This window comes from Solanum lycopersicum, chromosome 11, assembly GCF_036512215.1.
Source record: "Solanum lycopersicum chromosome 11, SLM_r2.1".
NCBI classification, from domain to species: domain Eukaryota; kingdom Viridiplantae; phylum Streptophyta; class Magnoliopsida; order Solanales; family Solanaceae; genus Solanum; species Solanum lycopersicum.
Window position 1 is genome coordinate 10,497,479 of NC_090810.1, and position 27,525 is coordinate 10,525,003.

The 27,525-nt window shown below is 34.7% G+C and overlaps 3 protein-coding genes and 3 pseudogenes across 3 annotated transcripts; all 6 read left to right on the forward strand.

Moving 5' to 3' along the window:
- The first annotated feature begins 1,768 nt into the window (after positions 1-1,768).
- Positions 1,769-3,134, forward strand: LOC138339206 (adenylate isopentenyltransferase 5, chloroplastic-like; annotated as a pseudogene).
- A 1,037-nt stretch (positions 3,135-4,171) lies between these two features.
- LOC138339207 (adenylate isopentenyltransferase 5, chloroplastic-like) lies at positions 4,172-5,135 on the forward strand. The gene is made up of 3 exons (XM_069290788.1): positions 4,172-4,391; positions 4,544-4,798; positions 4,945-5,135. Exons 1-3 carry the CDS (start codon positions 4,172-4,174, stop codon positions 5,133-5,135), a joined length of 666 nt encoding a protein of 221 aa, XP_069146889.1.
- Positions 5,136-6,574: 1,439 nt separating this feature from the next.
- On the forward strand, positions 6,575-7,745 carry LOC112940065 (adenylate isopentenyltransferase 5, chloroplastic-like). Its single transcript, XM_026028028.2, has 3 exons — positions 6,575-6,794; positions 6,947-7,201; positions 7,348-7,745. Exons 1-3 carry the CDS (start codon positions 6,575-6,577, stop codon positions 7,743-7,745), a joined length of 873 nt encoding a protein of 290 aa, XP_025883813.2.
- Positions 7,746-8,977: 1,232 nt separating this feature from the next.
- On the forward strand, positions 8,978-10,345 carry LOC138339208 (adenylate isopentenyltransferase 5, chloroplastic-like). The gene is made up of 3 exons (XM_069290789.1): positions 8,978-9,197; positions 9,350-9,604; positions 9,751-10,345. Exons 1-3 carry the CDS (start codon positions 8,978-8,980, stop codon positions 10,146-10,148), a joined length of 873 nt encoding a protein of 290 aa, XP_069146890.1. The 3' UTR covers positions 10,149-10,345.
- Positions 10,346-23,814: 13,469 nt separating this feature from the next.
- On the forward strand, positions 23,815-24,799 carry LOC101245611 (adenylate isopentenyltransferase 5, chloroplastic-like; annotated as a pseudogene).
- Positions 24,800-25,138: 339 nt separating this feature from the next.
- Positions 25,139-26,261, forward strand: LOC112940050 (adenylate isopentenyltransferase 5, chloroplastic-like; annotated as a pseudogene).
- Positions 26,262-27,525: the final 1,264 nt, after the last annotated feature.

Here is a 27,525-nt window from a genome sequence, read left to right on the forward strand (position 1 = left end):
CTCTAAATTTGTTAATGAACTATTCTTACTCTTAAAGATATGAATTTATATATATTTAATTTGGTTTACTAATTAAGAAGCCTATAAAATATATGTTCTACTAAATACAACTCTTCTTTAAATTTGTGTCGCATGCAGGGCTAGTGGATGAAGTGCGACAGATTTTATTCCAGATGCAGATTACACCAAAGGAATCCGACGGTCCATCGGTGTCCCTGAAATGGACAGATATTTAAGGGAAGAAACAAATATAGACGGAGATGATGAATCAAAGAAGATGATTCTTCAAGGTTCAATTTCAAGTATCAAGCGTAATACTCGTATGTTAATTTGTAACCAACTTGACAAGATTCAACGATTAATAAGCGAGAAAATGTGGTCAGTGCATCATATAATTGCTACGGACGTTTTCAAAGAAGATAAAGAAGAAGATACCGACGAAGCATGGACGAATACTGTTTTGCAACCATGCCTTGATATTGTGAAGAGATTTCTCAAAAGCGATCATCACAATATTATTATTGAGTGTACATAAACTTTCATTATCGCCATCTTCTGTTTTGGTCTCTTTTATTTTGGACCTATTTTTTACAGTTTGTATCGCATTACAAATATATATGTTTGATATGACCATTATTTCTATATATGTTACTCTTGTCTTTAATAAAATTCTTATGTATAGAAGAAATATTTATTTTAAGTTTCGATCCAAGCCCAAGCCCAAGGTCCAAGTCCAAGTCATCTATATTTAATATATATTAATACAAATACGTACGTACATAGTTACATGAGATCACTCATAATGTCAAGCTAATAGAGCGATAAAATACTAAAACACCATACATGTTCGGGAAGATTCCATCCTAAAAGGATTTTGAAGAATTGAATTCTTTACTCAATACTTAAAAATGTTACATAGACAAAGAAGATAAAATAGTAAATTTGTAATCTATCGGTAATGAATATATTCTACCTAATTCTATCACGGTGATTGAAGCTTGATTCAATAAAGTCCTCATCTATTATTGTATGGTGCACATGTTAAGATGAATACTCGTAATTGAAATAGTTATCGATAATTGTTCACTTCCCTCTTATGGAATTAGACTTAACACTTATGATGTGTTGTTGAATAGTGTAATATTTGACGCATTATCACTTAAATATATTCTGTCGGAAATTTTATTGAGTTCTTTGTACAATCCTTTTGTAACTACTTGTGATCTCATAACAATATACATCTAGAAACGTCATCCTAAAATAATTTTAGCTTAATCGCCAAAATTTAAGGTGAAATACTCTAAATTTTTTAATGAACTATTCTTATTCTTAAAGATATGAATTTATATATATTTAATTTGGTTTACTAATTAAGAAGTCTATAAAAAATAACATTTTTACTATAAAAGTCCAGCTCTATGTGATCTCCTAACAACATACACTAATAAATTTATCCTAAAATATATTTAATATTAATTACCACAATTCAAGTTGACATATCTATAAACTTTTAAAAGTCATTCTTATCCTAAAATATATCAGTAATTATGAAATTGGTATGTCAATTAATAAGTCCACAAAATTTTTTTACTATAAAAGCTGAATGTAATTTTTTTTCACATCCACCATCAAGAAAATTTTATATTTTTAGATAGTATATTCAAGTCAAGCAAGGTTTCTACTTACTAGTTTTATATTTACAAGATTTTAATGTCTGACTTTATGAATTCACTATTCTAAACTAATTAATATTTTTTTTGGTAGAAAAATGAATACTTTCATCAACAATGAAGAGTTCAACAAGAAAAAAGTGATCTTCATAATGGGGGCCACAGGAACGGGAAAATCCCGTCTCTCTGTTGACATTGCCACCCATTTTCGAGGAGAAATAATCAACTCGGATAAAATGCAAGTTTACAAGGGACTTGAAATTGTCAAACAAGATCACACACGCTGAGAAACAAGGTGTACGACACTATTTGTTAGGTATATATGTTTATTCTCAATAATACTTATATCAAATGACTACCTAGATAATTTTATAGTAGTAATTATAGATTCTAGTGAAAAATATACTTTACTATTAAAAAATTATTTCTTTCAATTTTGAGAAAGTTAATTTGATTACATTTTCTTAGGTGAAATTGAACCAGATTCAGACTTCACAGCTGAAGATTTTTGTTTGCAAGCTGTCGTCTATATAGAAAAAATACAGAAGACTCAACGTGTTCCAATTATTGTTGGAGGGTCAAATTCGTATATTGAAAAACTTGTGGAAGATCCTGTGTTCATGTTCAAATATAAGTACGATAGTTGCTTTATTTGGATTGATGTTGAGCAATCAGTCTTGAACCGTAGAGTTGACATGAGGGTTGATCAAATGGTCAAAGCAGGTAGTTTTTGTAATTATTTTATGTATCAATAAAGATATACTATCATGCAGCTAGCTAAAAACTTTTCTTATATTATTTTCTACTTTTGGTTATCAAATATATGTTCTACTAAATACAACTCTTCTTTAAATTTGTGTCGCATGCAGGGCTAGTGGATGAAGTGCGACAGATTTTCATTCCAGATGCAGATTACACCAAAGGAATCCGACGGTCCATCGGTGTCCCTGAAATGGACAGATATTTAAGGGAAGAAACAAATATAGACGGAGATGATGAATCAAAGAAGATGATTCTTCAAGCTTCAATTTCAAGTATCAAGCGTAATACTCGTATGTTAATTTGTAACCAACTTGACAAGATTCAACGATTAATAAGCGAGAAAATGTGGTCAGTGCATCATATAATTGCTACGGACGTTTTCAAAGAAGATAAAGAAGAAGATACCGACGAAGCATGGACGAATACTGTTTTGCAACCATGCCTTGATATTGTGAAGAGATTTCTCAAAAGCGATCATCACAATATTATTATTGAGTGTACATAAACTTTCATTATCGCCATCTTCTGTTTTGGTCTCTTTTATTTTGGACCTATTTTTTACAGTTTGTATCGCATTACAAATATATATGTTTGATATGACCATTATTTCTATATATGTTACTCTTGTCTTTAATAAAATTCTTATGTATAGATGAAATATTTATTTTAAGTTTCGATCCAAGCCCAAGCCCAAGGTCCAAGTCCAAGTCATCTATATTTAATATATATTAATACAAATACGTACGTACATAGTTACATGAGATCACTCATAATGTCAAGCTAATAGAGCGATAAAATAATAAATCACCATACATGTTCGGGAAGATTCCATCCTAAAAGGATTTTGAAGAATTGAATTCTTTACTCAATACTTAAAAATGTTACATAGACAAAGAAGATAAAATAGTAAATTTGTAATCTATCGGTAATGAATATATTCTACCTAATTCTATCACGGTGATTGAAGCTTGATTCAATAAAGTCCTCATCTATTATTGTATGGTGCACATGTTAAGATGAATACTCGTAATTGAAATAGTTATCGATAATTGTTCACTTCCCTCTTATGGAATTAGACTTAACACTTATGATGCGTTGTTGAATAGTGTAATATTTGACGCATTATCACTTAAATATATTCTGTCGGAAATTTTATTGAGTTCTTTGTACAATCCTTTTGTAACTACTTGTGATCTCATAACAATATACATCTAGAAACGTCATCCTAAAATAATTTTAGCTTAATCGCCAAAATTTAAGGTGAAATACTCTAAATTTTTTAATGAACTATTCTTATTCTTAAAGATATGAATTTATATATATTTAATTTGGTTTACTAATTAAGAAGTCTATAAAAAATAACATTTTTACTATAAAAGTCCAGCTCTATGTGATCTCCTAACAACATACACTAATAAATTTATCCTAAAATATATTTAATATTAATTACCACAATTCAAGTTGACATATCTATAAACTTTTAAAAGTCATTCTTATCCTAAAATATATCAGTAATTATGAAATTGGTATGTCAATTAATAAGTCCACAAAATTTTTTTACTATAAAAGCTGAATGTAATTTTTTTTCACATCCACCATCAAGAAAATTTTATATTTTTAGATAGTATATTCCAAGTCAAGCAAGGTTTCTACTTACTAGTTTTATATTTACAAGATTTTAATGTCTGACTTTATGAATTCACTATTCTAAACTAATTAATATTTTTTTTGGTAGAAAAATGAATACTTTCATCAACAATGAAGAGTTCAACAAGAAAAAAGTGATCTTCATAATGGGGGCCACAGGAACGGGAAAATCCCGTCTCTCTGTTGACATTGCCACCCATTTTCGAGGAGAAATAATCAACTCGGATAAAATGCAAGTTTACAAGGGACTTGAAATTGTTACAAACAAGATCACACACGCTGAGAAACAAGGTGTACGACACTATTTGTTAGGTATATATGTTTATTCTCAATAATACTTATATCAAATGACTACCTAGATAATTTTATAGTAGTAATTATAGATTCTAGTGAAAAATATACTTTACTATTAAAAAATTATTTCTTTCAATTTTGAGAAAGTTAATTTGATTACATTTTCTTAGGTGAAATTGAACCAGATTCAGACTTCACAGCTGAAGATTTTTGTTTGCAAGCTGTCGTCTATATAGAAAAAATACAGAAGACTCAACGTGTTCCAATTATTGTTGGAGGGTCAAATTCGTATATTGAAAAACTTGTGGAAGATCCTGTGTTCATGTTCAAATATAAGTACGATAGTTGCTTTATTTGGATTGATGTTGAGCAATCAGTCTTGAACCGTAGAGTTGACATGAGGGTTGATCAAATGGTCAAAGCAGGTAGTTTTTGTAATTATTTTATGTATCAATAAAGATATACTATCATGCAGCTAGCTAAAAACTTTTCTTATATTATTTTCTACTTTTGGTTATCAAATATATGTTCTACTAAATACAACTCTTCTTTAAATTTGTGTCGCATGCAGGGCTAGTGGATGAAGTGCGACAGATTTTCATTCCAGATGCAGATTACACCAAAGGAATCCGACGGTCCATCGGTGTCCCTGAAATGGACAGATATTTAAGGGAAGAAACAAATATAGACGGAGATGATGAATCAAAGAAGATGATTCTTCAAGCTTCAATTCAAGTATCAAGCGTAATACTCGTATGTTAATTTGTAACCAACTTGACAAGATTCAACGATTAATAAGCGAGAAAATGTGGTCAGTGCATCATATAATTGCTACGGACGTTTTCAAAGAAGATAAAGAAGAAGATACCGACGAAGCATGGACGAATACTGTTTTGCAACCATGCCTTGATATTGTGAAGAGATTTCTCAAAAGCGATCATCACAATATTATTATTGAGTGTACATAAACTTTCATTATCGCCATCTTCTGTTTTGGTCTCTTTTATTTTGGACCTATTTTTTACAGTTTGTATCGCATTACAAATATATATGTTTGATATGACCATTATTTCTATATATGTTACTCTTGTATTTAATAAAATTCTTATGTATAGATGAAATATTTATTTTAAGTTTCGATCCAAGCCCAAGCCCAAGGTCCAAGTCCAAGTCATCTATATTTAATATATATTAATACAAATACGTACGTACATAGTTACATGAGATCACTCATAATGTCAAGCTAATAGAGCGATAAAATAATAAATCACCATACATGTTCGGGAAGATTCCATCCTAAAAGGATTTTGAAGAATTGAATTCTTTACTCAATACTTAAAAATGTTACATAGACAAAGAAGATAAAATAGTAAATTTGTAATCTATCGGTAATGAATATATTCTACCTAATTCTATCACGGTGATTGAATCTTGATTCAATAAAGTCCTCATCTATTATTGTAAGGTGCACATGTTAAGATGAATACTCGTAATTGAAATAGTTATCGATAATTGTTCACTTCCCTCTTATGGAATTAGACTAACACTTATGATGTGTTGTTGAATAGTGTAATATTTGACGCATTATCACTTAAATATATTCCGTCAGAAATTTTATTGAGTTCTTTGTACAATCCTTTTGTAACTACTTGTGATCTCATAACAATATACATCTAGAAACGTCATCCTAAAATAATTTTAGCTTAATCGCCAAAATTTAAGGTGAAATACTCTAAATTTTTTAATGAACTATTCTTATTCTTAAAGATATGAATTTATATATATTTAATTTGGTTTACTAATTAAGAAGTCTATAAAAAATAACATTTTTACTATAAAAGTCCAGCTCTATGTGATCTCCTAACAACATACACTAATAAATTTATCCTAAAATATATTTAATAATAATTACCAAAATTCAAGTTGACATATCTATAAACTTTTAAAAGTCATTCTTATCCTAAAATATATCAGTAATTATGAAATTGGTATGTCAATTAATAAGTCCACAAAATTTGTTTACTATAAAAGCTGAATGTAATTTTTTTTCACATCCACCATCAAGAAAATTTTATATATTTAGATAGTATATTCCAAGTCAAGCAAGGTTTCTACTTACTAGTTTTATATTTACAAGATTTTAATGTCTGACTTTATGAATTCACTATTCTAAACTAATTAATATTTTTTTTGGTAGAAAAATGAATACTTTCATCAACAATGAAGAGTTCAACAAGAAAAAAGTGATCTTCATAATGGGGGCCACAGGAACGGGAAAATCCCGTCTCTCTGTTGACATTGCCACCCATTTTCGAGGAGAAATAATCAACTCGGATAAAATGCAAGTTTACAAGGGACTTGAAATTGTTACAAACAAGATCACACACGCTGAGAAACAAGGTGTACGACACTATTTGTTAGGTATATATGTTTATTCTCAATAATACTTATATCAAATGACTACCTAGATAATTTTATAGTAGTAATTATAGATTCTAGTGAAAAATATACTTTACTATTAAAAAATTATTTCTTTCAATTTTGAGAAAGTTAATTTGATTACATTTTCTTAGGTGAAATTGAACCAGATTCAGACTTCACAGCTGAAGATTTTTGTTTGCAAGCTGTCGTCTATATAGAAAAAATACAGAAGACTCAACGTGTTCCAATTATTGTTGGAGGGTCAAATTCGTATATTGAAAAACTTGTGGAAGATCCTGTGTTCATGTTCAAATATAAGTACGATAGTTGCTTTATTTGGATTGATGTTGAGCAATCAGTCTTGAACCGTAGAGTTGACATGAGGGTTGATCAAATGGTCAAAGCAGGTAGTTTTTGTAATTATTTTATGTATCAATAAAGATATACTATCATGCAGCTAGCTAAAAACTTTTCTTATATTATTTTCTACTTTTGGTTATCACATATATGTTCTACTAAATACAACTCTTCTTTAAATTTGTGTCGCATGCAGGGCTAGTGGATGAAGTGCGACAAATTTTCATTCCAGATGCAGATTACACCAAAGGAATCCGACGGTCCATCGGTGTCCCTGAAATGGACAGATATTTAAGGGAAGAAACAAATATAGACGGAGATGATGAATCAAAGAAGATGATTCTTCAAGCTTCAATTTCAAGTATCAAGCGTAATACTCGTATGTTAATTTGTAACCAACTTGACAAGATTCAACGATTAATAAGCGAGAAAATGTGGTCAGTGCATCATATAATTGCTACGGACGTTTTCAAAGAAGATAAAGAAGAAGATACCGACGAAGCATGGACGAATACTGTTTTGCAACCATGCCTTGATATTGTGAAGAGATTTCTCAAAAGCGATCATCACAATATTATTATTGAGTGTACATAAACTTTCATTATCGCCATCTTCTGTTTTGGTCTCTTTTATTTTGGACCTATTTTTTACAGTTTGTATCGCATTACAAATATATATGTTTGATATGACCATTATTTCTATATATGTTACTCTTGTCTTTAATAAAATTCTTATGTATAGATGAAATATTTATTTTAAGTTTCGATCCAAGCCCAAGCCCAAGGTCCAAGTCCAAGTCATCTATATTTAATATATATTAATACAAATACGTACGTACATAGTTACATGAGATCACTCATAATGTCAAGCTAATAGAGCGATAAAATAATAAATCACCATACATGTTCGGGAAGATTCCATCCTAAAAGGATTTTGAAGAATTGAATTCTTTACTCAATACTTAAAAATGTTACATAGACAAAGAAGATAAAATAGTAAATTTGTAATCTATCGGTAATGAATATATTCTACCTAATTCTATCACGGTGATTGAATCTTGATTCAATAAAGTCCTCATCTATTATTGTATGGTGCACATGTTAAGATGAATACTCGTAATTGAAATAGTTATCGATAATTGTTCACTTCCCTCTTATGGAATTAGACTAACACTTATGATGTGTTGTTGAATAGTGTAATATTTGACGCATTATCACTTAAATATATTCCGTCAGAAATTTTATTGAGTTCTTTGTACAATCCTTTTGTAACTACTTGTGATCTCATAACAATATACATCTAGAAACGTCATCCTAAAATAATTTTAGCTTAATCGCCAAAATTTAAGGTGAAATACTCTAAATTTTTTAATGAACTATTCTTATTCTTAAAGATATGAATTATATATATTTAATTTGGTTTACTAATTAAGAAGTCTATAAAAAATAACATTTTTACTATAAAAGTCCAGCTCTATGTGATCTCCTATCAACATACACTAATAAATTTATCCTAAAATATATTTAATAATAATTACCAAAATTCAAGTTGACATATCTATAAACTTTTAAAAGTCATTCTTATCCTAAAATATATCAGTAATTATTAAATTGGTATGTCAATTAATAAGTCCACAAAATTTTTTTACTATAAAAGCTGAATGTAATTTTTTTTCACATCCACCATCAAGAAAATTTTATATATTTAGATAGTATATTCCAAGTCAAGCAAGGTTTCTACTTACTAGTTTTATATTTACAAGATTTTAATGTCTGACTTTATGAATTCACTATTCTAAACTAATTAATATTTTTTTTGGTAGAAAAATGAATACTTTCATCAACAATGAAGAGTTCAACAAGAAAAAAGTGATCTTCATAATGGGGGCCACAGGAACGGGAAAATCCCGTCTCTCTGTTGACATTGCCACCCATTTTCGAGGAGAAATAATCAACTCGGATAAAATGCAAGTTTACAAGGGACTTGAAATTGTTACAAACAAGATCACACATGCTGAGAAACAAGGTGTACGACACTATTTGTTAGGTATATATGTTTATTCTCAATAATACTTATATCAAATGACTACCTAGATAATTTTATAGTAGTAATTATAGATTCTAGTGAAAAATATACTTTACTATTAAAAAATTATTTCTTTCAATTTTGAGAAAGTTAATTTGATTACATTTTCTTAGGTGAAATTGAACCAGATTCAGACTTCACAGCTGAAGATTTTTGTTTGCAAGCTGTCGTCTATATAGAAAAAATACAGAAGACTCAACGTGTTCCAATTATTGTTGGAGGGTCAAATTCGTATATTGAAAAACTTGTGGAAGATCCTGTGTTCATGTTCAAATATAAGTACGATAGTTGCTTTATTTGGATTGATGTTGAGCAATCAGTCTTGAACCGTAGAGTTGACATGAGGGTTGATCAAATGGTCAAAGCAGGTAGTTTTTGTAATTATTTTATGTATCAATAAAGATATACTATCATGCAGCTAGCTAAAAACTTTTCTTATATTATTTTCTACTTTTGGTTATCAAATATATGTTCTACTAAATACAACTCTTCTTTAAATTTGTGTCGCATGCAGGGCTAGTGGATGAAGTGCGACAGATTTTCATTCCAGATGCAGATTACACCAAAGGAATCCGACGGTCCATCGGTGTCCCTGAAATGGACAGATATTTAAGGGAAGAAACAAATATAGACGGAGATGATGAATCAAAGAAGATGATTCTTCAAGCTTCAATTTCAAGTATCAAGCGTAATACTCGTATGTTAATTTGTAACCAACTTGACAAGATTCAACGATTAATAAGCGAGAAAATGTGGTCAGTGCATCATATAATTGCTACGGACGTTTTCAAAGAAGATAAAGAAGAAGATACCGACGAAGCATGGACGAATACTGTTTTGCAACCATGCCTTGATATTGTGAAGAGATTTCTCAAAAGCGATCATCACAATATTATTATTGAGTGTACATAAACTTTCATTATCGCCATCTTCTGTTTTGGTCTCTTTTATTTTGGACCTATTTTTTACAGTTTGTATCGCATTACAAATATATATGTTTGATATGACCATTATTTCTATATATGTTACTCTTGTCTTTAATAAAATTCTTATGTATAGATGAAATATTTATTTTAAGTTTCGATCCAAGCCCAAGCCCAAGGTCCAAGTCCAAGTCATCTATATTTAATATATATTAATACAAATACGTACGTACATAGTTACATGAGATCACTCATAATGTCAAGCTAATAGAGCGATAAAATAATAAATCACCATACATGTTCGGGAAGATTCCATCCTAAAAGGATTTTGAAGAATTGAATTCTTTACTCAATACTTAAAAATGTTACATAGACAAAGAAGATAAAATAGTAAATTTGTAATCTATCGGTAATGAATATATTCTACCTAATTCTATCACGGTGATTGAAGCTTGATTCAATAAAGTCCTTACTATTATTGTATGGTGCACATGTTAAGATGAATACTCGTAATTGAAATAGTTATCGATAATTGTTCACTTCCCTCTTATGGAATTAGACTTAACACTTATGATGTGTTGTTGAATAGTGTAATATTTGACGCATTATTACTTAAATATATTCCGTCAGAAATTTTATTGAGTTCTTTGTACAATCCTTTTGTAACTACTTGTGATCTCATAACAATATACATCTAGAAACGTCATCCTAAAATAATTTAAGCTTAATCGCCAAAATTTAAGGTGAAATACTCTAAATTTTTTAATGAACTATTCTTATTCTTAAAGATATGAATTTATATATATTTAATTTGGTTTACTAATTAAAAAGTCTATAAAAAATAACATTTTTACTATAAAAGTCCAGCTCTATGTGATCTCCTAACAATGTACACTAATAAATTTGTCCTAAAATATATTTAATAATAATTACCAAAATTCAAGTTGACATATCTATATACTTTTAAAAGTCATTCTTATCCTAAAATATATGTCACGACCCAAATCGGATCGCGACTGGCACCCACACTTACCCTCCTATGTGAGCGAACCAACCAATCTAAACCTTAACATTTCAATGTAATAACAACAGAAAGTAATGCGGAATACTTAAACTCATTAATAAAAACCAATTTAATAACTATCAATATTCAACATCTATTATTCCCAAAACCTGGAAGTCATCATCACAAGAACATCTACTTTAAACTACTAATTCTAAGAGTTTCTAAGAAGCTAAAAATACATAAGAAGCTAGTCCATGCCGGAAGTTCAAGGCATCAAGACATGAAGGAGAAGATCCAGTTCAAGCTAGAAGCGTTAGCTCACCCTGAAGATCCGGTGTGACGAAGACTGGCTTGAGTTACTGTTGAGTCGAAGATGACGGCACGTTTGCTGCACTCCACAAATAACAAGAAGAAAAACATAAAAGTAGGGGTCAGTACAAAACACGGGTACTGAGTAGATATCATCGGCCAACTCAAAATAGGGAACAGTAGATATCAATATTATTGTAAATAAACTATAAAACTCAACATGTAGCAACGACAAGTATTATAATCATCAATAAGTACCATCAAGTTCATCCATGAGGGCACAAGCCTCAACACCATACTCATTTGGGAATTAAGTATATTAAGTTGAGTATATTATCATCTTTCAAGATTCATTATCTTTCCTCCTCTTGTGTCGGTACCTGACACTCCGATCCCCTACTACTATGTGTCGGTACGTGACACTCCGATCCACTAATACTATGTGTCGGAACGTGACACTCCGATCCCCTAATTCTATGTGTCGGAACGTGACACTCCGATCCACTAATTCTATGTGTCGGAACGTGACACTCCGATCCCCTAATTCTATGTGTCGGAACGTGACACTCCGATCCCCTACATGTGTCGGAACGTGACACTCCGATCCCCTACATGTGTCGGTACGTAACACTCCGATCCCCTACATGTGTCGGAACGTGACACTCCGATCCCCTACATGTGTCGGTACGTGACACTCCGATCCCCTAATTCTATGTGTCGGAACGTGACACTCCGATCCACTAATATCATTCTGTAAATCATCAAGCCTTCTCTATTCCAAGGCATCATCAATCCCATTACTTTAATTCACCAAGCCTTCTTCAATACCAAGGTATCATCATTAATAATGTATATTAAAGTTTCTTTTCAAGATTTGAGATTCAATATTTTTCATCATGCTTATCTTATCACAATCACATAATCATATTCATGCAAACATACCATTAAGCATATAGTAGGGTTTACAATACTACCAATACATATCATTCACTATTAAGAGTTTACTTATGAAGCATGAAAACCATAACCTACCTCCACCGAAGAATTGAATCAAGCAAGAATTTTCCCAAAGCTTTGTTGTTTTCCTCTTCTTCTCGATCGTTTCTCTTTCTCCCTTCTTGTTCTTTCTATTTTCTTATTCAAACCCTCTTTCTTTTACCCTAATTAGTATATAATTAAGAATAAAAGATGGCAATAATACCCCACTAATTAACTTAGGGTTACCTCTTTTAACCCCCAAGAATTTGAGTTATTAATATAAACCCACAAAATCTATAATTAAGGAAGGAATAGTCCAAAAACGTCCCTTAAAACGTGTAAGGAAATATGATTCTGCCTGGGATTTGCGCAACCTGTGACGGGCCGTCGTGCCTGCGACGGTCCGTCCTGCAGGTCGTCGCAAGAGTCAGAGAGTCAATTTCCACTGAACAATCTATGATGGTCCGTCACGCCTGTGACGGTCCGTCCTGCCATTCCGTCACGAAGTTCAGAGAGTCGATTTTCAGTACCCAATTTCAGATTTTCTAAGTGTTTTGAAACGAGACCCTGCGACGGTCCGTCGTGCCCATGACGGTCCGTCGTGGGGTCCGTCGCTTCTGCCAGTTTTTCCAGAAATAAAGTCTGCTGCTCAAAACGACTAAATAGGTCGTTACAATAGATACCAATTTACCCATCGTTCGTCCCCGAACGATCACAAGAAGAAAAGCAAGGGCGAGAAGGAGTACCTGAATCTTTAAACAGATGTGGGTATCTTTCTTGCATATCTGCCTCCTTCTCCCAAGTGGCTTCTTCAACCGGTCGATTCTTCCATTGCACCTTGATGGATGCAATCTCTTTTGACCTCAACTTGCGAACTTCTCTATCTAAAATAGCAACAGGCTCCTCCTCATAAGACAAGTTCTCATCAAGCAAAACTGAATCCCAACGGATAATGTAGTTCCCATCCCCATGGTATCTTTTCAACATCGACACATGGAATACCGGGTGTACTCCGGACAGCCCTGGAGGCAAGGCTAACTCATAAGCCACCTCCCCTACTCGCTTAAGTACTTCAAATGGTCCAATGTACCTTGGACTTAGTTTACCCCTTTTACCAAACCGCATCACCCCTTTCATGGGTGAAACTTTCAACAAGACTTGTTCACCCTCCATGAACTCTAAGTCTCTAACCTTTCGATCTGCATATTCTTTTTGTCTACTTTGCGCCGCTAGAAGCTTTTCTTGAATAGACTTCACTTTTTCCATCGAATCCCTCAAGAGATCAGTACCCCAAGGTCTGACCTCGAACGCATCAAACCAACCAATGGGAGACCTACATCTCCTACCATACAATGCTTCAAATGGAGCCATATCAATGCTTGAGTGATAGCTATTATTGTATGAAAACTCCGCCAAGAGTAAGAAGCTATCCCAATGGCCACCAAATTCTATCACACACGCATGAAGCATATCCTCCAACACTTGAATCGTTCGCTCAGACTGACCATCGGTCTGGGGATGGAACGCAGTACTAAGGTCCAACCTAGTACCCAATTCTGCATGCAATGTTTTCCAAAACTTAGAAGTAAACTGCGTACCTCTATCTGATATGATGGATAGTGGAACCCCATGCAATCACACCACTTCCGAGATGTAAAGTTTGTCTAACTTTTCTGCATTGTAAGTCACCTTGACCGGAATGAAATGAGCAGATTTAGTTAACCTATCAACAATCACCCAAATGGAGTCATACTTACCCATTGTCTTCAGAAGACCAACCACAAAATCCATTGCAATTCTTTCCCACTTCCATTCCGGAATGGGCATTCTCTGAAGTGTTCCTCCGGGCCTTTGGTGTTCACACTTTACTTGTTGACAGTTTGGACACTTGGCAATAAAGTCAACAATATCACGCTTCATTCTACTCCACCAAAAGTGTTGCTTTAGGTCACGATACATCTTGGTTGCACCCGGATGTATAGAATACCTTGAACTATGAGCCTCTGTCAGAATTGTGTTGATCAAATCATCGACGCGGGGTACACATACCCTTCCCTTGATCCTCAAAACACCTTCCTCATCGATTTGTGCTTCCTTAGACTCTCCTCGCAATACCTTATCTTGAATTCTGCGCAGTTTCTCATCATCAGACTGTCTTCCCTTAATCTTGTCAAGAAAGGAGGATCTTGCCTCCACAGAAGCCAACAATCATCCCCTCTCATTTACTTCTAATCTCATCAAGTCATTAGCTAGAGTCTGAACCTCTCTAGCCAATGGGCGTCTAGAAGCTTGCAAGTGAGCTAGACTTCCCATGCTTCCCGCCTTCCTACTTAAAGCATCCGCTACAACATTCGCCTTCCCCGGATGATACAAGATAGTGATATCGTAGTCCTTTAGTAACTCCATCCACCTCCTCTGTCTTAAGTTCAAATCTTTCTGAGTAAAGACATACTGAAGGCTACGATGATCCGTATAGATCTCACACTTAACCCCATATAAATAGTGTCTCCATTGTTTTAATGCAAACACTACCGCGGACAATTCCAAATCATGAGTGGGATAGTTACGTTCATGCACTTTTAATTGTCTTGAAGCATAAGCAATCACACTCTTCTCTTGCATTAGTACTGCACCCAAACCAGTATAGGATGCATCACAATAAACAATGAAGTTCTTACCCTCTACTGGCAAGGTAAGGATAGGTGCGGTAGTCAACAAAGTCTTGAGCTTCTGAAAGCTTTCCTAACATTCATCCGACCATACAAATGGGACATTCAGCTTAGTCAAGTTTGTCAATTGGGAAGCGATAGAAGAGAATCCCTTGACGAATCGGCGGTAGTAGCTAGCTAACCCAACAAAGCTCCTTATTTCTGACACATTGGTAGGTCTTACCCAATTCTTCACTGTCTCAATCTTAGAAGGATCCACCATCACTCCATCCTTAGAAACCATGTGTCCCAAGAAGGACACTGCATCTAGCCAAAACTCACACTTAGAGAACTTGGCATAAAGCTTTTTCTCCCTTAACATTTCCAATACCATTCTCAAATGTTCTTCATTTTCCTTCTTGCTCTTTGAGTATACCAATATATCATCAATAAATACGATCACGAAGAGGTCCAAATATGGCTTAAAAATCCCGTTCATCAAGCTCATGAACGCAACAGGGGCATTCGTAAGACCAAAGGACATCACTACAAATTCGTAATGCCCATACCTCGTTCGAAAAGCAGTCTTTGGCACATCTGTTGCCCGTATTTTCAATTGATGATAACCGGATCTCAAGTCAATCTTAGAGAAGACACAAGCGCCTTGTAACTGATCGAACAAGTCATCAATGCGAGGAAGAGGGTACTTGTTCTTAATAGTTACTTTATTCAGTTGTCTATAGTCTATGCACATCCGAAAACTCCCATCCTTCTTCTTTACAAACAAAACCGGAGCACCTCAAGGAGATGCACTTGGTCTAATGAAGCCTTTGTTCAATAACTCTTGAAGTTGTGCTTTTAACTCTCTTAAATCCACGGGAGCCATTCAATAAGGGGGTATAGAAATGGGGCGAGTACCGGGTTCAAGATCAATACATAAGTCAATATCCCTATCCGGTGGCATACCAGGAAGATCTGCAGAGAACACATCCAAAAACTCACGAACTACTGAAACCGACTCAATCGAAGGTACTTGGGTAGTGTCATCCTTGAGATGTGCCAAGAAATCTAAACACCCTTTACTAATCATTTTCTTAGCACAAAGAAAGGAGACGATGCGGACCGGATTGGAAGTGTAGTCACCCTCCCAAACTAACGGATCTGTCCCAGGCTTGGCTAACGTCACCGTTTTAGCATTACAGTCCAAGATCGCAAATTGCGGAGAAAGCCAAGTCATACCCAGAATTACATCAAAATCATCCATTTCTAAGATAACAAAATCTACATAAGTGTTTCTCCCCACAAAGTTCACCAAACAAGACCTATATACCTTTTCAACTACCACAGACTCACCCACCGGAGTAGAAACACGAATAGGCATATCAAGTAATTCACAATGTAAATTTAGACCATTAGCAAATGAGGAAGATACATAAGAAAACGTGGATCCAGGATCAAATAATTCAGAAGCCATGCAATCACAAACCAGAAGATTACCTGTGATGACAACATCGAATGCCTCCGCTTCAGACCGCCCAGGGAAAGCGTAACAATGGGCCCTATCGTTCGTCTGTCCGTTGCCCCTACCATGTTGTGATGTAGTGGCCCCAGTTTTCCCATTACCTCTGCCGTTTTGGTGACCACCATTACCTCGACCACCACGTCCTCCAGAATAACGGCCTCTACCATGACCACCTCTACCTTTAGCTATTGGGGGTCTATAACTTTGTCTGGGACAATTTTTCCTACTATGTCCAATCTCCCCACATCCATAACATTCTCTGGAGTCAATCATAGGCCCCTCGGAGAAGTGTTGACCGGTCGGAGGTGGACCCCCAACTACAGTCTGTAGTGAAGACTGAATGGGTCGAACCGAGTAACCTACAGAACTCTGTCCTCTAGAGTGGGAACCATTAAACTCACCCCCCTTCCGAAACCTTTTTGATGTCGGTGTCGAGGTGAAGTCATCGGGCTTCACTCCTTCCACCTCTATCACGAAGTCTACCACTTCTTGGAAGGATTTTGCTGTAGCCGCTACCTGTAAGGCCGAAATCCGCAACTCTGATCTCAACCCCTTCACAAACTGGCGAATCCGCTCTTGAGGACTGAAACAGAGTTGAGTGGCATATCTGGATAGTGCACGAAACTTAGCCTCATAAGCATTAACCGACATCCTACCTTGCTCTAGGCTCAAGAACTCATCCCTTTTCCTATCCCTCAAAGTCCGGGGGATATACTTCTCCATAAACAAGCTAGAGAACGAGGCCCAAGTCATAGGTGGTGCCTCTATTGGTTGACACTCAATATGTGACCGCCACCACATTTTGGCGTTCCCTTGAAACTGATAAGTCACAAACTCCACACCAAACCGTTCTACTATACCCATCTTGTGTAGTAGCTCATGACAGTCAACCAGAAAATCATAAGCATCCTCCGATTCAGCACCCTTGAAGACCGGAGGTTTCAATTTCAAGAACTTACTGAAAAGTTCATGCTGATCACTTGTCATTATAGGCCCAGTAGTCAGACGTGGAAATGTGCCTATTTCCAATGGAACATCCATGCGGGGAGCCATAGTAGCCGCATGTTGTACCTCCGGAGCTTGAGGTGCTGGTGCAGAAAACACTGGGGGTGTCTGGCCCTGATCATATAACCCGCTAAGATAAGCCAGAACATGATTGATTATCTCTGGGGTAGGTTGGGGTGGCATTTCCTCATTTTGCACTTGTTCATTCACCCTATCCTCCCCCTCTCTTATCACTTCCTCAGTCGGTGGAGGAGTCACCGCCCTAGTACCAGATGGGCTCGGTGCTCGTCCTCTTCCTCTAGAGGACGTCCTCCCACGACCTCTACCACGGCCCCTTGTCGCTGCTCTCCCTCGAGCCACAACCCCAGTGGCTGGCTCAGTTGTTTCTTGTCGGTCCGGTGTTGGTGTTGGCGTAGTCGTTGCTCTAGTTCTAACCATCTGCGAAAGAGAGTGAAGATGGTCAGATACCAATTCGTATCGCCTAGATACCAATTGGACTCAAGTAGTAGCACGAAAGAAAGAATGAAAGAGTGAAATTTTTCCTAAAGTCTTATAGCCTCTCAAAGAAAAGTAAAGGTGTCCCCCTACCGTTCCTTAAGACTCTACTAGACCTGTTCTTGTGTGATGAGACCAACGAACCTAATGCTCTGATACCAAGTTTTGTCACGACCCAAATCGGATCGCGACTGGCACCCACACTTACCCTCCTATGTGAGCGAACCAACCAATCTAAACCTTAACATTTCAATGTAATAACAACAGAAAGTAATGCGGAAGACTTAAACTCATTAATAAAAACCAATTCAATAACTATCAATATTCAACATCTATTATTCCCAAAACCTAGAAGTCATCATCACAAGAACATCTACTTTAAACTACTAATTCTAAGAGTTTCTAAGAAGCTAAAAATACATAAGAAGCTAGTACATGCCGGAAGTTCAAGGCATCAAGACATGAAGGAGAAGATCCAGTCCAAGCTAGAAGCGTTAGCTCACCCTGAACATCCGGTGTGACGAAGACTGGCTTGAGTTACTGTTGAGTCGAAGATGACGGCACGTTTGCTGCACTCCACAAATAACAAGAAGAAAAACATAAAAGTAGGGGTTAGTACAAAACATAGGTACTGAGTAGATATCATCGGCCAACTCAAAATAGGGAACAGTATATATCAATATTATCGTAAATCAACTATAAAACTCAACATGTAGCAACAACAAGTATTATAATCATCAATAAGTACCATCAAGTTCATCCATGAGGGCTCAAGCCTCAACACCATACTCATTTGGGAATTAAGTATATTAAGTTGAGTATATTATCATCTTTCAAGATTCATTATCTTTCCTCCTCTTGTGTCGGTACGTGACACTCCGATCCCCTACTACTATGTGTCGGTACGTGACACTCCGATCCACTAATACTATGTGTCGGAACGTGACACTCCGATCCCCTAATTCTATGTGTCGGAACGTGACACTCTGATCCACTAATTCTATGTGTCGAAACGTGACACTCCGATCCCCTAATTCTATGTGTCGGAACGTGACACTCCGATCCCCTACATGTGTCGGAACGTGACACTCCGATCCCCTACATGTGTCGGTACGTGACACTCCGATCCCCTACATGTGTCGGAACGTGACACTCCGATCCCCTACATGTGTCGGTACGTGACACTCCGATCCCCTAATTCTATGTGTCGGAACGTGACACTCCGATCCACTAATATCATTCTGTAAATCATCAAGCCTTCTCTATTTCAAGGCATCATCAATCCCATTACTTTAATTCACCAAGCCTTCTTCTACACCAAGGCACCATCATTAATAATGTATATTAAAGTTTCTTTTCAAGATTTGGGATTCAATATTTTTCATCATGCTTATCTTATCACAATCACATAATCATATTCATGCAAACATACAATTAAGCATATAGTAGGGTTTACAATACTACCAATACATATCATTCACTATTAAGAGTTTACTTATGAAGCATGAAAACCATAACCTACCTCCACCAAAGAATTGAATCAAGCAAGAATTTTCCCAAAGCTTTGTTGTTTTCCTCTTCTTCTCGATCGTTTCTCTCTCTCCCTTCTTGTTCTTTCTATTTTCTTATTCAAACCCTCTTTCTTTTACCCTAATTAGTATATAATTAAGAATAAAATATGGCAATAATACCCCACTAATTAACTTAGGGTTACCTCTTTTAACCCCCAAGAATTTGAGTTATTAATATAAACCCACAAAATCTATAATTAAGGAAGGAATAGTCCAAAAACGTCCCTTAAAACGTGTAAGGAAATCCGATTCTGCCTGGGATTTGCGCAACCTGTGACGGGCCGTCGTGTCTGCGACGGTCCGTCCTGCAGGTCGTCGTAAGAGTCAGAGAGTCAATTTCCACTGAACAATCTATGATGGTCCGTCACGCCTGTGACGGTCCGTCCTGCCATTCCGTCACGAAGTTCAGAGAGTCGATTTTCAGTACCCAATTTCAGATTTTCTAAGTGTTTTGAAACGAGACCCTGCGACGGTCCGTCGTGCCCATGACGGTCCGTCGTGGGGTCCGTCGCTTCTGCCAGTTTTTCCAGAAATAAAGTCTGCTGCTCAAAACGACTAAACAGGTCGTTACAATATATTAGTAATTATGAAATTGGTATGTCAATTAATAAGTCCACAAAATTTTTTTACTATAAAAGCTGAATGTAATTTTTTTTTCACATCCACCATCAAGAAAGTTTTATATTTTTAGATAGTATATTCCAAGTCAAGCAAGGTTTCTACTTACTAGTTTTATATTTTTAATATTTTAATGTCTGACTTTATGAATTCACTATTCTAAACTAATTAATATTATTTTTGGTAGAAAAATTAATACTTTTATCAAATATGAAGAGTTCAACAAGAAAAAAGTGATCTTCATAATGGGGGCCACAGGAACGGGAAAATCCCGTCTCTTTGTTGACATTGCCACCCATTTTCGAGGAGAAATAATCAACTCGGATAAAATGCAAGTTTACAAGGGACTTGAAATTGTTACAAATAAGATCACACACGCTGAGAAACAAGGTGTATGACACTATTTGTTAGGTATATATGTTTATTCTCAAGAATACTTATATCAAATGACTACCTAGATAATTTTATAGTAGTAATTATAGATTCTAATGAAAAATATACTTTACTATTAAAAAATTATTTCTTTCAATTTTGAGAAAGTTAATTTGATTACATTTTCTTAGAAATTGAACCAGATTCAAACTTCACAGCTGAAGATTTTTGTTTGCAAGCTGTCGTCTATATAGAAAAAATACAGAAGACTCAACGTGTTCCAATTATTGTGGGAGGGTCAAATTCGTATATTGAAAAACTTGTGGAAGATCCTTTGTTCATGTTCAAATATAAGTATGATAGTTGCTTTATTTGGATTGATATTGAGCAATAAATCTTGAACAGTAGAGTTGACATGAGGGTTGATCAAATGGTCGAAGCAGGTAGTTTTTGTAATTATTTTATGTATCAATAAAGATATACTATCATGCAGCTAGCTAAAAACTTTTCTTATATAATTTTCTACTTTTGGTTATCAAATATATGTTCTACTAAATAAAACTCTTCTTTAAATTTGTGTCGCATGCAGGGCTAGTGAATGAGGTGCGACAGATTTTCATTCCAGATGCAGATTACACCAAAGGAATCCGACGGTCCATCGGTGTCCCTGAAATGGATATATATTTAAGCGAAGAAACAAATATAGACGGAGATGATGAATCAAAGAAGATGATTCTTCAAGCTTCAATTTCAAGTATCAAGCGTAATACTCGTATGTTAATTTGCAATGTCACCACCCAAATCGAGCCGCGACTGGCACCAACACTTACCCTCCTATGTGAGCGAACCAATTAATACAAAACCCAATATTTAGAATATAATAACACAATATAATGTGGAAGACTTAAACTCATTAATGAAAATCAATTAAATAACTTCTAAAAACTCGACAACTATTATTATCCCCAAAATCTGGAAGTCATCATCACAAGAACATCTATCCTCAAATTACTAAAGCTAAGAGTATCTAGAAAGCTAGAATAAATAAAAAGCTAGTCCATGCCGGAATTTCAAGGCATCGAGACATGAAGAAGAAGATCCAGTCCAAGCTAGAAGCGTTAGCTCACCCTGAAATTCGGTGTAATGAAGACTAGCTAGAGTTGCGGTTGAGTTGAAGACAATGGCACGTTTGCTGCATTCCACAAATAACAAGGAAAGAAACATACAAGTAGGGGTCAGTACAAAACACGGGTACTGAGTAGATATCATCGGCCAACTCAAAATAGAAAACAATATATATCAGATCATATCATAAATCATCTACAATACTCAATCTGTAGCAACAACATGTACAAGAATCTTTGATAAATAACGTCAAGTACACTCATGAGGACTCAAGCCTCCATATCATACTCATTTGGGAAATAGGTTCTTTTCATTCGAATTTATTAACCTAATTCCAAGATTCATTATCTTTATTCCTCTTGTGTCGGCACGTGACACTCCGCTCCCCTACTACTATGTGTCGAAACATGACACTCTGATCCCCTAATTCTACGAGTCGGTTCGTGACATCTGATTCCCTAGTTCTATGTGTCGGTTCATGACACCCGATCCCCTAGTTCTACGTGTCGGTTCATGACACCCGATCCCCTAGTTCTACGTGTCGGTTCGTGACACCCGATCCCCTAGTTCTACGTGTCGGTTCGTGACACCCGATCCCTTAGTTCTACGTGTCGGTTCGTGACACCCGATCCCCTAATTCTATGTGTTAGTTTGTGACACCCTATCCCCTAAATCTACGTGTCGGTTCGTGACACCCGATCTCCTAATTCTACGTGTCGATTCGTGACACCCGCTCCACTAATCTTATTCTGTTAATCCATCAAGCCTTCTTTTATACCAAGACATATCAATCTCATTACTTTAGTTCATCAACCCTTCTTTTATACCAAGGCATATTAATCTCATTACTTTAGTTCATCAAGCCTTCTTTTATACCAAGGCATATCAATCTCATTACTTTAGTTCATCAAGCCTTCTTTTATACCAAGGCATCATCATTAACAATGGGTTTTCAAGATTTGGGATTCAATAGCTTCATCATGCTTCTTTCATCACAATTATATAATCATATTAATGAAAGCATACAATTAAGCATATAGAAGACTTTACAATACAACCCAACACATATCATTCACTATTAAGAGTTAACTACGAATAGTATAAAAACCATAACCTACCTCCACCGAAGATTAGTGATCAAGCAAGCAAGTTCCCCACGCTTTGTTCTTCTTCTCGTTTCTCCTCTTTCTCGTTCGATCCTCTCTCTCTCTCTCTTTGTTCTTTTTATTTTTCTTATTCAAACCCTCTTTCTTTTACCCTAATTGAGTTATTAATATTAAACCACTAAATTTATAATTAAAGAAGGAATAGTCCAAAACGTCCCTTAAAACATTTAAAGAAATCCGACTCAGCCTGGGATTACGCAGTCTGTGACGGGCCGTCGTGCCTGCGACGGTCCGTCCTGCTGGGTCGTCGCAGAGTTCAGAGACTAAATTTCTGTGGAAAATGTGTGACGGTCCGTCGTGCCCCCGACGGTCCGTTTTGCCATTCCCTTACGAAGTTCAGAGAGTTGATTTCAGTACCCAATTTTAAAACGAGACACCCTCGATGGTCCGTCGTACCTACGATGGTCCATCATGGGGCCCGTCGACCAAGACAGCTTTTCCCAGAATAAAATCTGCTGCTCAAAACGACTAAACAGGTCGTTACATGTAACCAACTCGACAAGATTCAACGATTAATAAGCGAGAAATGTGGTCAGTGCATCATATAATTGCTACGGACGTTTTCAAAGAAGATAAAGAAGAAGATACTGACGAAGCATGGACGAATACTATTTTGCAACCATGCCTTGATATTGTGAAGAGATTTCTCAAAAGCGATCATCACAATATTATTATTGAGTGTACATAAACTTTCATTATCGCCATCTTCTGTTTTGGTCTATTTTATGTTGGACCTATTTTTTACAGTTTCTACTTACTAGTTTTATATTTACAAGATTTTAATGTCCGACTTTATGAATTCACTACTCGAAACTAATTAATATTTTTTTTGGTAGAAAAATGAATACTTTCATCAACAATGAAGAGTTCAACAAGAAAAAAGTGATCTTCATAATGGGGGCCACAGGAACGGGAAAATCCCGTCTCTCTGTTGACATTGCCACCCATTTTCGAGGAGAAATAATCAACTCGGATAAAATGCAAGTTTACAAGGGACTTGAAATTGTTACAAACAAGATCACACACGCTGAGAAACAAGGTGTACGACACTATTTGTTAGGTATATATGTTTATTCTCAAGAATACTTATATCAAATGACTACCTAGATAATTTTATAGTAGTAATTATAGATTCTAGTGAAAAATATACTTTACTATTAAAAAATTATTTCTTTCAATTTTGAGAAAGTTAATTTGATTACATTTTCTTAGGTGAAATTGAACCAGATTCAGACTTCACAGCTGAAGATTTTTGTTTGCAAGCTGTCGTCTATATAGAAAAAATACAGAAGACTTAACGTGTTCCAATTATCATTGGAGGGTCAAATTCGTATATTGAAAAACTTGTGGAAGATCCTGTGTTCATGTTCAAATATAAGTATGATAGTTGCTTTATTTGGATTGATGTTGAGCAATCAGTCTTGAATCGTAAAGTTGACATGAGGGTTGATCAAATGGTCAAAGCAGGTAGTTTTTGTAATTATTTTATGTATCAATAATGATATACAATCATGCAGCTAGCTAAAAACTTTTCTTATATAATTTTTTACTTTTGGTTATCAAATATATGTTCTACTAAATAAAACTCTTCTTTAAATTTGTGTCGCATGCAGGGCTAGTGGATGAGGTACGACAGATTTTCATTCCAGATGCAGATTACACCAAAGGAATCCGACGGTCCATAAGTGTCCCTGAAATGGACAAATATTTAAGGGAAGAAATAAATATAGACGGAGATGATGATTCAAAGAATATGATTCTTCAAGCTTCAATTTCAAGTATCAAGCGTAATACTCGTATGTTAATTTGTAATCAACTTGATTAGATTCAACGATTAATAAGAGAGAAAATGTGGTCAGTGCATCATATAATTGCTACGGACGTTTTCAAAGAAGATAAAGAAGAAGATACTGACGAAGCATGGACGAATACTGTTTTGCAACCATGCCTTGATATTGTGAAGAGATTTCTCAAAAGCAATCATCACAATATTATTATTGAGTGTACATAAACTTTCATTATCGCCATCTTCTGTTTTGGTATCTTTTATTTTGGACCTATTTTTTACAGTTTCTACTTACTAGTTTTATATTTACAAGATTTTAATGTCCGACTTTATGAATTAACTATTCGAAACTAATTAATATTTTTTTTTGGTAGAAAAATGAATACTTTTATCAACAATGAAGAGTTCAACAAGAAAAAAGTGATCTTCATAATGGGGGCCACAGGAACGGGAAAATCCCGTCTCTCTGTTGACATTGCCACCCATTTTCGAGGAGAAATAATCAACTCGGATAAAATGCAAGTTTACAAGGGACTTGAAATTGTTACAAACAAGATCACACACGCTGAGAAACAAGGTGTACGACACTATTTGTTAGGTATATATGTTTATTCTCAAGAATACTTATATCAAATGACTACCTAGATAATTTTATAGTAGTAATTATAGATTCTAGTGAAAAATATACTTTACTATTAAAAAATTATTTCTTTCAATTTTGAGAAAGTTAATTTGATTACATTTTCTTAGGTGAAATTGAACCAGATTCAGACTTCACAGCTGAAGATTTTTGTTTGTAAGCTGTCGTCTATATAGAAAAAATACAGAAGACTCAACGTTTTCCAATTATTATTGGAGGGTCAAATTCGTATATTGAAAAACTTGTGGAAGATCCTGTGTTCATGTTCAAATATAAGTATGATTGTTGCTTTATTTGGATTGATATCGAGCAATCGGTCTTGAACCGTAGAGTTGACATGAGGGTTGATCAAATGGTCAAAGCAGGTAGTTTTTGTAATTATTTTATGTATCAATAATGATATACAATCATGCAGCTAGCTAAAAACTTTTCATATATAATTTTCTACTTTTGGTTATCAAATATATGTTCTACTAAATAAAACTCTTCTTTAAATTTGTGTCGCATGCAGGACTAGTGGATGAGGTACGACAGATTTTCATTCCAGATGCAGATTACACCAAAGGAATCCGACGGTCCATAAGTGTCCCTGAAATGGACAAATATTTAAGGGAAGAAACAAATATAGACGGAGATGATGAATCAAAGAATATGATTCTTCAAGCTTCAATTTCAAGTATCAAGCGTAATACTCGTATGTTAATTTGTAATCAACTTGACAAGATTCAACGTTTAATAAGCGAGAAAATGTGGTCAGTGCATCATATAATTGCTACGGACGTTTTCAAAGAAGATAAAGAAGAAGATACTGACGAAGCATGGACGAATACTGTTTTGCAACCATGCCTTGATATTGTGTAGAGATTTCTCAAAAGCGATCATCACAATATTATTATTGAGTGTACATAAACTTTCATTATCGCCATCTTCTGTTTTGGTATCTTTTATTTTAGACCTATTTTTTACAGTTTGTATCCCATCACAAATATATATGTTTGATATGACCATTATTTCTATATATATTACTCTTGTCTTTAATAAAATTCTTATGTATAGATGAAATATTTATTTTAAGTTTCGATGCAAGCCCAAACCCAATGTCCAAGTCCAAGTCATCTATGTTTAATATATATTAATACAAATACGAACGTACAGAATTACATGAGATCACTCATAATGTCAAGCTACTAGAGCGATAAAATAATAAATCACCATACATGTTCGGGAAGATTCCATCCTAAAAGGATTTTGAAGAATTGAATTCTTTACTCAATACTTAAAAATATTACATAGACAAAGAAGATAAAATAGTAAATTTGTAATCTATCGGTAATGATTATATTCTACCTAATTCTATCACGGTGATTAAAGCTTGATTCAATAAAGTCCTTATCTATTATTGTATGGTGCACATGTTAAGATGAATACTCGTGATTGAAATAGTTATCGATAATTGTTCACTTCCCTCGTATGGAATTAGACTTAACACTTATGATGTGTTGTTGAATAGTGTAATATTTGATGCCTTATCACTTAAATGTATTCCGTCAGAAATTTTATTGAGTTCTTTGTACAATACTTTTGTAACTACTTGTGATCTCATAACAATATACATCTAGAAACGTCATCCTAAAATTATTTTAGCTTAATCGCCAAAATTTAAGGTGAAATACTCTAATTTTTTAATGAACTATTCTTATTCTTAAAGATATGAATTTATATATATTTAATTTTGTTTACTAATTAAGAAGTCTATAAAAAATAACATTTTTACTAAAAAAGTCCAGCTCTATGTGATCTCCTAACAATGTACACTAATAAATTTATCCTAAAATATATTTAATAATAATTACCAAAATTCAAGTTGACATATCTATAAACTTTTACAAGTCATTCTTATCCTAAAATATATCAGTAATTATGAAATTGGTATGTCAATTAATAAGTCCAAAAAATTTTTTTACTATAAAAGCTGAATGTAATTTTTTTTTCACATCCACCATCAAGAAAATTTTATATTTTTAGATAGTATATTCCAAGTCAAGCAAGGTTTCTACTTACTAGTTTTATATTTACAAGATTTTAATGTCTGACTTTATGAATTCACTATTCTAAACTAATTAAT

Coding starts and splice junctions, on each gene's coding strand:
- LOC138339207 (XM_069290788.1), top strand. CDS start 4,172: ATGAATACTTTCATCAACAATGAAGAGTTCAACAAGAAAAAAGTGATC. Junction 4,392..4,543: donor TGTACGACACTATTTGTTAG/GTATATATGTTT, acceptor ACATTTTCTTAG/GTGAAATTGAACCAGATTCA. Junction 4,799..4,944: donor TGATCAAATGGTCAAAGCAG/GTAGTTTTTGTA, acceptor TGTCGCATGCAG/GGCTAGTGGATGAAGTGCGA.
- LOC112940065 (XM_026028028.2), top strand. CDS start 6,575: ATGAATACTTTCATCAACAATGAAGAGTTCAACAAGAAAAAAGTGATC. Junction 6,795..6,946: donor TGTACGACACTATTTGTTAG/GTATATATGTTT, acceptor ACATTTTCTTAG/GTGAAATTGAACCAGATTCA. Junction 7,202..7,347: donor TGATCAAATGGTCAAAGCAG/GTAGTTTTTGTA, acceptor TGTCGCATGCAG/GGCTAGTGGATGAAGTGCGA.
- LOC138339208 (XM_069290789.1), top strand. CDS start 8,978: ATGAATACTTTCATCAACAATGAAGAGTTCAACAAGAAAAAAGTGATC. Junction 9,198..9,349: donor TGTACGACACTATTTGTTAG/GTATATATGTTT, acceptor ACATTTTCTTAG/GTGAAATTGAACCAGATTCA. Junction 9,605..9,750: donor TGATCAAATGGTCAAAGCAG/GTAGTTTTTGTA, acceptor TGTCGCATGCAG/GGCTAGTGGATGAAGTGCGA.